Source organism: Balaenoptera acutorostrata, chromosome 8 (genome assembly GCF_949987535.1).
Source record: "Balaenoptera acutorostrata chromosome 8, mBalAcu1.1, whole genome shotgun sequence".
Classification (NCBI taxonomy): Eukaryota; Metazoa; Chordata; class Mammalia; order Artiodactyla; family Balaenopteridae; genus Balaenoptera; species Balaenoptera acutorostrata.
Genome location: NC_080071.1, coordinates 61940914 through 61954486, shown reverse-complemented (window position 1 = coordinate 61954486; position 13573 = coordinate 61940914). Strand labels below are relative to the sequence as shown.

General features: G+C 35.0%; 1 protein-coding gene across 1 annotated transcript in view; it reads right to left on the bottom strand.

The window, feature by feature from the left end:
* Positions 1–3269: 3269 nt before the first annotated feature.
* LOC103012933 (cytochrome P450 20A1) overlaps positions 3270–13573 on the bottom strand; it is a 78219-nt gene continuing 67915 nt past the window's right edge. Inside the window, exon 13 of the mRNA XM_057551351.1 lies at positions 3270–13560. Within this exon, the coding sequence (XP_057407334.1) occupies positions 13410–13560 (151 nt within the window). The 3' untranslated portion in view covers positions 3270–13409. The remainder of the gene's footprint in view (positions 13561–13573) is intronic.

Sequence of the window (13573 nt, the reverse complement as noted above, 5' to 3'; positions counted from 1 at the left end):
TATTTGTGATCTCTTGGCCCTCCTACAGTGATTTTTTTCCCCCTCTTTTTTTTTCTTTCCAGATTATGAGGAAACTATATTATACTTTCTCAAAAAATCACTTTAATGCCTTACCATTACACATTTCTGGAGCAATCTCTGATGATGTTATATTGGCTTTATTATATACACATTAGCAAATTGTGTTGAGTTTTCTCTGTGGAACCCAAATTAAAGGATACTGAAAATGTTGTTCCAGTCCAGCTAGTTTTGTTCTTAACCACTTTAAACATCTTCCGTATTAGTGGTTCTCAAACTTAAGTGTGAAGAGCTCTTTAAAATGAAAGCTGCAGGGTCACACTCTAGAGATTCATTAGCTTTAGTGATGGAATGGAGTAGTTACTTAAATGGCCCATAAACATGCTTCAGGGATTAACATATTAGATCAAGCAAACTTTTCTTTCGGACTAAAGTTCAGTGAATCAAAGGGTACTGTTGAGCTGTGAGAAGTCCACCAGGGTCAGTTAAATGCTAAACAGACTCTTCCGCCATTAGTTGTTTCCACCTAGCATTCTTTCAAATACTGCTTAGCAATTAGCCCAATAAACAGTTCTCCCCAGAGGGACGATTCATCATCCTAGGTATCACTGCGTGAAGATTCTAGTATGCACTTTCTCAAATTAATATGTGACTTCTTTGGATCTTAGCTTCCTTATCTGAAAAATCAAAGGGTTAAACTCAGGTCAGTTCTCAAACTTCTGAGTGGATTGCAAGCACCTGCAGGGCTTGTTGAACCGCAGGATCGCTAGGCCCCAGCCCCAGACTTTCTCACTCAGTTGATCTGCCCCACTGCATAGTTCTAACAAGGTCCCAGGGGGTGCCAATGAAACTGCCCTTCTGGCTCTGAAGGTCTAAGTGGGAATCTCTGCCAAGAGAAGACATTTTAATATTCGGCAGACTCTAAGAATTGAAGGACATAGATACACACTTCTGCTGCCACCAAGAACATTTCAGCAAAAAAGAAGACAACTACAAAATCTATACAAAGTACATGCATCGTGTGTGCATATATGTTATCTGAGTGGAGGGATTGTAGGGTTTTTTGGTTTTGCGCATCTTAATTCTCCTAAAATGAGCATGGATTACTTTATAAGAGTCCAGTGAGGCTATTATCTCCCCAAATCAGAGAGAATACTTTTATTAATGCATCCCAAGATGACATTTTTAAAGCAATTTTATCATCAGTTTGATTCAAAGTAAGCATTAAAAAGTCATAGACTTTTTACATATTAACCCAGTCATGCCAAGTGCAGTTGATTTTTTTTTAATCTAATTGCAGGTCCTTATATTTGTTTCCAATTATGCCTTGGCTTTTTCCCAAATTTAAACCCTCATTACCATCTCCTGAAATAAATTATCTTGCTTCACATCATCTACTGATTTGATAAGCAAGACTTTGGGGTTCATTATAGCCTTCAATAAGAATGTTGAAGAAATCAAGGCCAAGAAGAGGGCCTAACGGCTTGGCCCTGGAAGACTCACTTAGTTGGTCAGAGCCACTCTCAGTATGCCTTAAATTGGGCCACTTGTGACTGTACCTTAAAGGATTCACATTTATCCAGTATTTCATCATCATAGTCACATGACTGGTGAGAAAGTGTCAAATTCTTCTGCTGAAATAAAGATACTGTGGAATTCCCCTGATGTATCTCATCCTAGCAATTCTATACTTAAATGAGGAAATTAAGGTAAAGCACATAATATATTGCCTAATATTATGAGCTCTAAAGAAATAAATGTTGCTTAACTGAATTGTTTACATTGCTTGTCTTACAATATCTAGAAGACATACCGATTCACTTCAGACTTTTCCCCCCAGACTCTTCCTGCACACACAGACATAATTCATCATAAACATTGTTTTCAGGGACTTCCCTGGTGGTCCAGTGGGTAATACTCCATGCTCCCAGTGCAGGGGGCCTGGGTTCCATCCCTGGTCGGGGAACTAGCTCCCACGTGCATACCGCAATAAGCCCACATGCCGCAACTAAGAAGTCCGCATGCTGCAACCAAAGATCCTGTGTGCTAAGACCTGGCACAGCCTAAATAAATAAATAAATAAATAAACATTAAAAAAAGGAAAAAAAGATGCTCAACATCACTAATCATCAGGGAAACAAGACATCACCCCACACCTGTCAGAATAGCTATCACCAAAAAGAATACAAAAAAAAAAAAAACAGATTATTTTCATCAACTCTTTGCCTCCAAATTTTCAGTCTCTCTTTTAAATGACATCAACCTATCAGGTTTAAAATCCTTAACACTATTAATTAGTAGTTAATATTACTGTATTTTCTCATACATTTAAAGAATTTATTAGAGAACAAATAATATCTATGGCACCTAAAGAATACCATCTGTCTCATTTCCACACAACGGCACTTTCTGTAATATTTATCCCTTTTCCTGGTTTTACATTAAATGCTTGGAAACTATTAAATAAGAAACTATAAGAATGTCATCCTTCTTCATGAAGATACTTGGGACTGTTTTCTTTCTTTACCTTGAGAATCTCAAAACTAGTTTTCTGGCTGCTATATGATTTTATCAGGCAATACCAAGTTGGATATATATGTACATATACAGTTCAGTGAATGAATATATATATATTTCAATGAAATTTAAAAGAATTCCTTTTTAAGCAGTTAAGTTCCCTGTTTGAGATATTACACAGTAGTAATCAGGAGAAATGCAAGGAAAGTGTTTTACTCAAGCAATGACATGGTTAACTTAGTTCCTATTCTTACCCCAAACAAGAAAAATAATTATCAGTGATTAATATTTTCATACACATTTATACACATTTTAGGGTTTTAATCAAATTTAAGACTACCAGGAAATTTTAATACCAAGTGCATATAATGTGTATATATTAAATCTTTGAAACAAATTTTCTGTATGTGATCAGAAGATAAATGACCGGGATCCAAGCCTTATATTTTCAGGCACACTTTATCATCTGAAACTTGGGTTTCAGTTTTAGTGATATAAACTTTGGTCTCAATTTTAGGGATACTTATTTAATGGTTAAAAATGTACCAAACTACTAAAAAAAAAAAGCTTTACTGTGCAATAGAGCATTCCATGCTCTATAGCTATATGAATACACATTTTAAGAAATAAGTTAAAAATGACTGGAAAGAATACAAAGAATCCTCCAAAACTAGTCTGTAAGAAAAAAAAATCCCCTCCCATTTTCAGGAAGTCAGGAGTCCACAAGTCTCATACATATTTTTTTCATTTTTATTGAAAGTCATTTTTTTGTCTCTTTATTATGGAAATTACAAACATACAGTATGGAGAATGGTGTAATGAATACACAAACATCCACTGATGAGATGTAACAATGGCTTCTATTTTACCTTATATTATTCTTATGATACAGAATTTTAAAGAAAATTACAGTAATCATGACATTTAACCCCTAAATACTTTATTATATATCTCTAAAAAACAAGGATATTTTGCCACATAACCACAATATTGTTGCACATCTAACAAAATCAACAATAGTCCCCTCATACTAACCAATACCCAATAAAAAGCATTTTTCAAGAAGAAATTACTCTTGAAAGGAGAGAAAATAACATATACCCAAGATACAACCTGGAAGGATTATATTTAAATATTTAGAATCTATAATAGTTTCCTATAAGAGACAACAAAATAGCTCCCTTTCCTGTGAAAAGTGAAAAGAGGAAAAAAGTTTTTCCATCAAACCATGAATGTGGACAATATAAACCTGAAATTCTTCATGACAACGTATCTCTGTGTATAGACATAACCAACGGGGTAGATAATTTATCTTGAAAGGCTTATATTTTCGAAGAATAAAAAGTCCTCAATTCTTTAAGTTTCTACTAAAATTGGTTTTACATATCCCTCCCCCACCAAAACAGTGAATTTCAGAGCTAAAGCATAAAACAGATCATTCTTTCCCACAGCAGACAGATCACCAATCAGTTCACAAAAATTGGATTTCTAAAATTAGCTACTTTTGTTCACACTTTGTCTTAAATTATGTTAAAGGTTTTATAGAGCGTCAAGCCTCAAAATGTACTAAGTAGGTTTTTATTACTGACAACTATATTGACCTTCACTTAATAACATGAATTGCTAAGAGTTTGAAATATACCAGTTTTTCTGATTATGCTTTAATACCATTAGAACCTGTATGCTGAATATTCACTGCAGCATGTATGATTTTCAAAGCTGCTAATTTTTTTTATAATAATCTGTTTCTTATCAGTTTCAGTAATATTGCAAACAAAGAGGTTATACTTTGACAAAATTGCTAACTAAACATCAATGGTATATGGTAATAAGTCTCACTTGTATAGTACAAGGTTACTAAGAATATCATTGACCACCGATTGCTATGTTCATGAAATGCAATGTAGAAGAGGTTAACAGCAAAAAAAGTGACTCATGATTTTCCTTGTCAAAGTAATTTTCTGTAGCCTCTTGGAAAGAAAGGAGCAGAAGAGAATAACTTTGGTATTTTAAAATGGCAAGGAATACTGAATTTAACTACACTTAAAATACATCAGTAGGATTTCTTCCTTCCTCCTCCACAGGAATTAACAATATATTTCTCACAGATTTCTATTATCTAGATGTCCAACCATATGAATAAGTGAATGACTCATATCACTGAAATATTTCATAGGGTTTTATAAAGATATTTCGGGGGAAAATCCCATTTTACCTTCCAGCAGAAAATGTTTGGCAATTATTAAAATACAGGAAAGTAAGAGCTCCATCAGTGAAATGGGGCTTCAGATAAGAGACTTTTAGTGTACTGTATCACTTTTGCAACTTTAATAAAAATCTGTATTATCAAATTGCTTTTAAGTTTGGCATCTATTTGTTGCCTATTTTGTAAATAATTTTAAGACATCCTAGAGAGTTTTAAATCGCTTGATGATAAATCATGAAAAAGACATTTATGGGTATTTGCAAGGACAACTAGCATACAACCAGGAGGCACAGCCCTCAAAAACCACTGAGTCACAGCACCATGCTGTGTAAGGTCAGATGCGTCCAGGGCGAGCTTCATGGGCTGCAACCAGTGCAGTCCCACAGAAGCCCACACCTCAGGAGGACCCTATGTTGGGGTATAACACTTTGAAGGCACTGCAGTGAAATTCTCAAATTTTATTTGTGAATTTGTATTTTGTAAGTGAAGTCCACTGGGACCCTGGAGTATACTCCCGGGGCTTAGAGTTTACTTCCTTGCCTCCCTAGACATGTTCTCAGTTACCAGCTTCCCGCTCCCCGGTGCCCTGCACCCTGCCTGCCCTCCCTCTAACCATCCCTGCCCATTACCACTGCTGCCTTCTACCCAGAGCAGCAGTAAGATTGCATTAGGAGGAGAGTTGATGAAGGAGGCCCACTTTCTGCCACGTTACCCTCCAATGGGGGCCTGGGAGCAGATGTGGGGAGGGCTGGGGTCCAGCCAGCAGTTTGCTCTGCAGCATTTTGAGGCAGGGCAAGGAAGAAGTCATCTCTGCTTTGGGCTGGCCACACCACAGCATGTTCACCAGGTAACTGGGCGGGGCTCCTCTGCCTACCCCTGACCCAGGTAAACAACATTGTCCCAGCATGGAGACTTCAATCCCTTGGGGGTGGGGTGGGGAGGGGGTCTCTCATCAACCATAGGTTAAAAGAGCAGACCCAATGGTGGGAAGGGGGGAGACTGACTTCATCCCCACCTAAGACCCCATATTTTCATTTTGCACTGGGCATACAAATTATGTAGTTGGCCCTGATTGTGCCTCTTACAATAAAAATAAGCCCCCAAACCTTTATAAACATCGGAGACTATTATCCTATTTCTCCCAGTTATCAATAGCATAGTATAGTAATTTAGGCAATTCTTTTTGCTTAGGGGGCCTTTCCTTGGTTTTAAATTCATCCTTTAGAGAATAATATGAAACCAAAAGGAAATCACATTCTGAACAAGTTTGCGGAAAAAAAATTGTGCTAGCCTGGGCAAATTCTCATATAAAATAAGTTCTCTCAGCTTTCATTTCCCCCTTTTATAAGGCTATTGGATTAGAACATATCCGTGGAGTCTCTTAAATGTAACATAGTTTTACAAAGTCTATTAAGACTAAAGTAAATTCAAAGCTGGCACATTAGTAGATCATACTTCTAATCTCAATTTAATTAATTATCTTCAGGGGTTCTTAAATTGCAAAAAAAAATTATTATTATTATTTTTTACTATACCACAGAAGAACTAAAATATAAAACACAAACAAACATAGCTCTTTAGCAAGCATCTCAAAATCTCAGGCAGCCATGTTAAGAGTTCTCAAAGTCAACTCATAGTTACCAGAAGGTACCAGTGACTACCCCCTTATTCTACTGCTTAATAAATTCATATTTCCAGAATTGAGGATGAGAATTCCTTTCTCCTAAACTTTGGGTGTCCAAAATCCTAGTACTCTTCTCCTGGCCCCTGACATGCAAAAGAGAGACTGATAGACAAGTGTATCTGAAGTGAGGTAAAAGTAAGTGAAGAGGTCTGATAATGGTATCTCTCTAGGATTGCTGGATTGGAGTTCAGGCCAGAAGGAGTCTCTGGGGTGTCTCTGTGCACATGGCTGGCCATTATAGAGCTGTCTCTTGTGGTTCTGAGTCAACCTATACTATGGATTAGATTTAGATGATCCCAAGGAGACTGGATCAGTTTGGGGGCTATCCAAGAGATTTAGTCCAAAATTTCCCAAACCTCCTAGGGCCCTCCTACAAATCCTCTAAATATGAAAAAAACAGAAACTCAGAACCGACTCATGGTTCTATTTCAATCCAGAATTTCATTGTGAGTTTGAAGCCAGATCAATCTCTGATCATGGAGAGAACAAGATGACATTTACCTTGGTGGGATCACCATGCTACAGAACTGCTCTGATGCTTGATTTGCATTTCTCAAAATTATATAATTCCCACAGGGCACCACCTAGATAGAAATACACCACAGTGCCCAATTCTTGTGATTAAACCCTGTATTGAGAAAGATGAAAACCTCAGAGACAGACATAAATTTCATACACACATTAAGAAAGGTTGTCATGGCAACTTCGCTTGAAGATATGTATTTTTAAATCTAAGTAAATTTAACATTCAAAACACATTTGCATCTCCCTCAAAGGCTCTGTATCAAGAATATTAAACAAATTTTTTCCAATTCCCTTTGAATCTACACTTCCTTGAAAGCTTAACAAAATCCTATGAATATAATAATAGCACTGACTTAAGCACTTATCTTTGGAAGGCTATGAGAAAATCCAAAATGAAAGCCAAATAATGTTACTCTTCTACTCCCAGAGGCCCTAGATTGCCCCCTCCAAAATTTTAAATTGTGAGCAGGCTATGCCATATAATCTCTACAAGGTCCTTTTAAGCTCTAAAAATCAATTATCTATTAGCTGCTGACCTTGCAACACAGCAACAAATCATGAAAGATGAACACACCTACTGCTGCAGTATAATTAAACAATTCATACAAATGACTATAATCAATATTGCTCTTTAACCTAGTCAAACCAATTCCTAGCTTTGTTTCTTCTCACTCTGAACAATCTCCAGTATTTCTATTCAGCATCAGTGTTGACAGTTTTCCTTGAGAAGATATGTAGTTTCTCTTGCTCATAAACTAAAAGTAACAAAAAGAATGGTTTGACTCCCAACGGTTCCTTGTGCTTCTTCCGCCTCTACAGCCTGTAACTGAAGCCTTCTGTTCTTTGTCATGTAGTCAACTACAAGTTCCTTCCTTTGTCCCTTTCAGCCACTAACCTAAAGGGTCCTTGAGTTGCTTCCAAACCCAGGACCTAGAAAGCTCAAGTGCTAGAATGTTAAGCTTTGGCACATGAGACTCTGGGGTTCTTCCTCCTGGGGTGAAGCACAGAAGAGAGAAAACACAGTAAATTCCATGCCTGTCTGGCTCAGTGCTATATCCCCAGCATCTGGAATAAGATCTGACACACATTAAGTGACCAATAAAAAAGTGTTGCCTAACTAAATGGGTCACATTTCTTTGGACAGAAATGGAAGTCAGGAGAAGGACAGAGTCAGGAGAGTAAGAGGGCTCTGTCCTCTGACAGGGAAAAGAGGAGGAGGTGAGGGAGTGAGAGAACATGGAATTCAGGTGCCTTGGTTCTAATACGGTCACTCCTAGTCTGGAGAATCTCTGCACCATGCATAGGTTAAAGAACTACCTAAGACAGATGTTCCTTTAGACTCCTTTTGTCTGTAGATCATTTTGGACACGACATCTATAGATCTATTGAACACTACATCTCCATGAAACACTGGTTTTTCAGGATAATAGGTATAACTTGAAAAAGGGGTACCTTCATCAAATACATTTGGAACACTCAGTGTTACACCAAGTTAAAACAGGTTTCCTTACAGTAGAACTTCTCAGCTCTTCCAATATATTAATACGCATTCTGAGAAAGAATATATATATATAAACTGAGAATGAATACGATCAAGGAAACTTTTTCTCAGAGTATCTCATAGGATAGGGTACCATGAGACACACTTTGGGAAATAATGCTGTTGCTAACCTAATAAAAAAACTCTGATCCTTAAACATTTCCTAGTTTTAATGATGATCTAGTGATAAGACATAGAAGGAACAAAGGACTACTTGCTTACCAACTATTTTGGTTGATATTTTGTAGAACTATAGGCTATTATAAACCTATGTTCACACCTAATACAGGCATCACTGAAAGATGTCCATACAACATCTTCCTAAATACTTCCAGCAATGGGGTACTTAGCATATCACAAAGTGCTATTAGCATTAGAGGTAGTTTGGCTATCTGGAAATCTTCTTCAACTATTAAGTAACTTCAATAATCTCCTTTATTCTATATACAGAGAAAACCTCAATGAAGATTTCATTCATTTCTTCAAAAATATTTACTGATTGCCTTTTTGGAGACAGGCACGTTACAACTTTATCTATGATATAGTTACAAAGTAAGTTTCATTCACTACTATCGTGTTAAAAATTAAAACAAGAATTTGCAAGTATTTTAGATGTATATAAATGTAGATTTTTTTAAAAACTACCAAACAGGATTATTTGTGACTTATTTGCTCCTGGCAGTTTATCCATGCTATAACAAGATCCATTCCCAATCTGTAGAAAGACAGCCACCAAACTGTAAACTGACTGAATGGGAAGCCAACTGGAAGAAGGAATGTCATTTCCTGCCTTTTGTTTACTGTCTGGATGTTTTACAAAATGGCTCCCAGCTCAAATTTTACAATTATCCATTCACTCAGTGTCATAAAATTCTATAAATCAAACATGAAATTGATTTCTATTGTAATTTTAAAGTCTACTCCCACCCCAAAATAAGACCTTACAAAATTGAAGTAACATAAGAAAATGTCTGAAATGAATTAAATGAAAAGTAGACCAAATTGTTCTGATTGCAATAGGTAAAAATATACGTATGTGGGAACAGGAAAAAATTTGAACAGTTGTACAAGTGGCAGTTGAGTTGGCAGTATTTAGTTTCCTTTGAGATTTCTTTTAATACTGCTGTTACATTACTCTTTTAATCATTTTCTTTAGCTATTATGAACTGTACATCATTTGAAACTATTGCTCGGTTCTCTCTTAAATAAGAACAAAAACCCCACTAAACCCCACTGAAGCTATTAAGATAATCTGAAGTTTAGATCTTTTACTGTTTCTTAGCTAGTATTTGCTGTCTTTATTTACAGTATTTCTTCTAGCAGGAATGAAGAACTATTTTAGTTAGTCCTACCTGTACCTACTATTACTTTCTAAGGACTAAATGAGATGGGTATATAAAGAATTTGGTTTCTAACAAATGCTCATTCCAGTCCCTTGTTCTACTTTGGCAAGTTTCAGTCTCACTCCTTTTTATCAGTGCAGATCACTGACAACGCTCAAAGCAACACAGTATCCAGCCTTTTTGGCACGCTGATTTTCTGACTTCTGCAATAACAGCAACTGCTTTGTTGTCACTGCCTCCCTTCCCCCAACTCCTGCCCTTCTACCTTCATCATTGGTCTTAGGAACTTAGGAAACAGGCATAGGACTGGCTAAGAAGAAAAATTAGGTCGTTAGCATCAACTTGTTGACAATATAAAACCCCACCCTTGAAAATAGTGTCCATTTCTCTCGCAGCTATCTTCTCACAGCTACTAAATGACTCCTTGATTCTACCGGCCATGTCTTCACTTTTACACACTCAGTAGAATTATGTTTTTTTAAGCAGTTTTCAGTGTGTCAACATAACCGCATGTGAAAAAAAGGTACATTTTATAAAGGGTAACAGTACTTTTTATGGGTCTGGAGAAAAAAATAAACATGTCTTCAGGGAAGAATTTTAATCTGTTTCCTCCAGAGTCCAAAAACAACAACAAAGATTCTTAAAATGTCCTCTTAAAAGATGAAATGCTATCCTAATTTGAACTTAATTATATTGAAGATTTTTCTTAGGATAATGGAGTAATTTCATTTCTTAAATGCTCATTGTAACACCTAGATTATGCTATGACTTTAGCAACTTGGTTCTACTAATATATAACTGTTTTGATAGAATAGATGGAGAAGTAAGGCCATTTTTAAAGTTGAAAAGAATAACAATATTTGAGAAGGGAAAGAGGCAGAGAAAAAGATTGACAAGTCTGTGCTTACATTCTGAGTGAGGAGAATAGTAATGTTCCAGCTGTGGAAAACACTACTGGTTCATAACATATTAAATGAAGAGAACATTGTGTATAATATGTCTGTAAAAATTACATGTGGATTAAAAAGTAGAAGGATCCACCTCAGAAGCTTAACACTGGTTAAGTTCAAATAGTGGTGATGGAGTTTCCTATTTTTGTGCTTCTATGTTTCCTAGATTTTTCTACAATAAACCCATATAATTTTCCAATAAAAAATAGAGCATTTTGTCTTTAAAATACAAACTATTTTAATATAAAGAAAACAAATAAATTTTGATATTAAGTCTATAAATAAGATAGAATCTATTTATATCAAAAAATGAAACTGCACATTTGTGGGCCAAACAGCATGTGAGTTTTTCATTTTTCCCAAACATATGCACAGAATTAATTCTGTTTTGAATTTTATTAGCACAAAGTGTGGAAGAGCCCTTTCATTCCATAAAAATGTGTTGTGTTGATGTTTTTAACAATAAACTTCTGAACTATCAAAAAGAATGTAGATCAAAATCAGTGAAGAAATAGTTTTTAAAAAGCCAAAAAGCTATAAAACTTAAGAGTCCTGCTAGAGCCATGCTACGAGCCATCAGTAACACTGAGGCTACTAAAATTTAGGTCATTTGACAAATACAAAGGGCCACGTAAGAACAACAGTGAATGGATAACTTATTTTACATATGATTAACAGTATTTTTTATTTTTTAAAAATCCTCTAGAAAAATGACTTATTTTTAATGTTTCAAGTTATTTACGTAACTCTGGATAAAATATGCTTATTTACCTGATTCTTCTATGCTCTATTTTCCTCGATTCCATCATTATTATACATTGTCTCACTATTGGCAACATGCCAACACCCTGACTCTGGTTCAGTTACCCTGTTTTTGCCTTGATCATGGATGATCAGGTCTCCCTTGCTTTAAAATTCCACTTACCTCATCTGATTTTACTGACACTTGGTTTACATATCAACTGGCTACTCTAACCTTCCAGTGCCAGTTTCCAAACCAATTAAGCTACTTGGATAACAAAGGAAGATGCTCTTTATATGCAAAACCATAGAATATGATAGGTGACAGGGAATAAATGTAACAACATGCCTTTGTAGAAACATGATGCTAGGAACTAAGAATACATTTCACTTAAAAGTTTCAGAATTTAAATTATTCCATAAATTAAATGTTTTTGTCAGAAATAAAGGCTGCATCTAGTTACTTAGTTTCTATGTTTAACTACTTATTACTAGGTCTAAGATGTTAGCTATATAACCATAAACACAACATAAAATAACTCAATAACTAGGGTACATTCTTGAAACTAAAATTACAAGAGAAATTCAGCAGTGTCAAAAATAAGCCCATCTGCAAACATTTATCACTATTCTTCCTTTCCTCTCTATCAGCACTTGGCATATTTCCTTCATATCTCCTTTTATCTTTAAAAAAACATATTTTAAAAAAAGAATTCTTCAAGAACAGTGTAACCAAAGAAAGCAAACTAAAATACAATGCTGTCAATAAAAAAGCATTAAATATAAAACTTACCAGTACTAAAATGTAAATTTGAAAGATACTTATTTTTGAAAAATCCCCAATATTTCTTTGCTTACTAGTGAGACTGACCATTTTTCTAAAAGTTCATTAGCTGTTTCCCCTTATAAAAGCTGTTTTGTCCATTTATCTACTGTATGTTTTCTTACCAATTTGTATGAGCTCTTTATATGTAATATGGATATTATCCCTTTCTGTCATATATTTTGCAAATATTTTCACCCATCTTTGTTTTCTTTCTTTTAAATTTGGTTTCAGTTTTTAGTTAATGCTCTCTCATTTCTTATGGTTAGGATATGACATAATAATAAATAAATTCAGGAATTTATTTTTTCCACAAATGATGATTAGTGGAGTAATATAGTGCTACTACAATTTCCAGCAAAAAAAGGACAGACAAGCCTCACTCTTAGTTTGCTACTTAGGAAGGACACCACTTCAAAACACATTCAGAACTAACTGTATTATTTTCCAAATGATTCAGAACTGTTCAAAATGATGAGCAATGTATAAGTCATGAAATAAACACTGTTGTCTGGGAAGGCATACAAGCAAATACAAGGTATGTTATTCACTGAATTACTCAAACCTAATAACAATGATTAAACACAAACTAATTTATACTCAGAAAATAAAAATATTAATCTAATAAATAAAATTATATAAAGTCCTTTTTTTCTTTTCCTTTTTATGTAAAGTCCCCTTTAAGAGGATTTACTGAAAGTGTGAATATGAGTTATTTTTCTCTTCTATGAATATTTTTAAAATATTATTGTGAAAAATAGCTTCTCTTCAAGAATATTAATTTTAGAGATCAAACTAAGGCTAAGAACTTGAAAACAATGACATAGAAACTGATAAAACAAAAGTTAAAAGTAGAAGTCCTCCCATTAAAATTATCACCATATTGATGCAATAAGTATAAAAGTATATGATGCATTAAGAAACTGATATACAAAAATTCAAATTCACATGATGAAGTACTAATAGGTGTTTATATTATACAATGATGCTTGGCTTATAAAAGGATTCAATACATATTTTCTAAACGGTCATTTCCCTCAACAAAGTTAAGTGTATACAATTTTAATATCTCTTTGAGACAGTGATCCAAGCTTCCTCCTTCGATGATGTTACCAGTTCATACTTAGTTTCAATAACTTGTCCCTCCACAGAAAGTAGGTGCAGTCTCCTCACCAGTACACTCAAAAGTACTGTGGTCACCATATATGCAAACCTAGTCAGGAAAA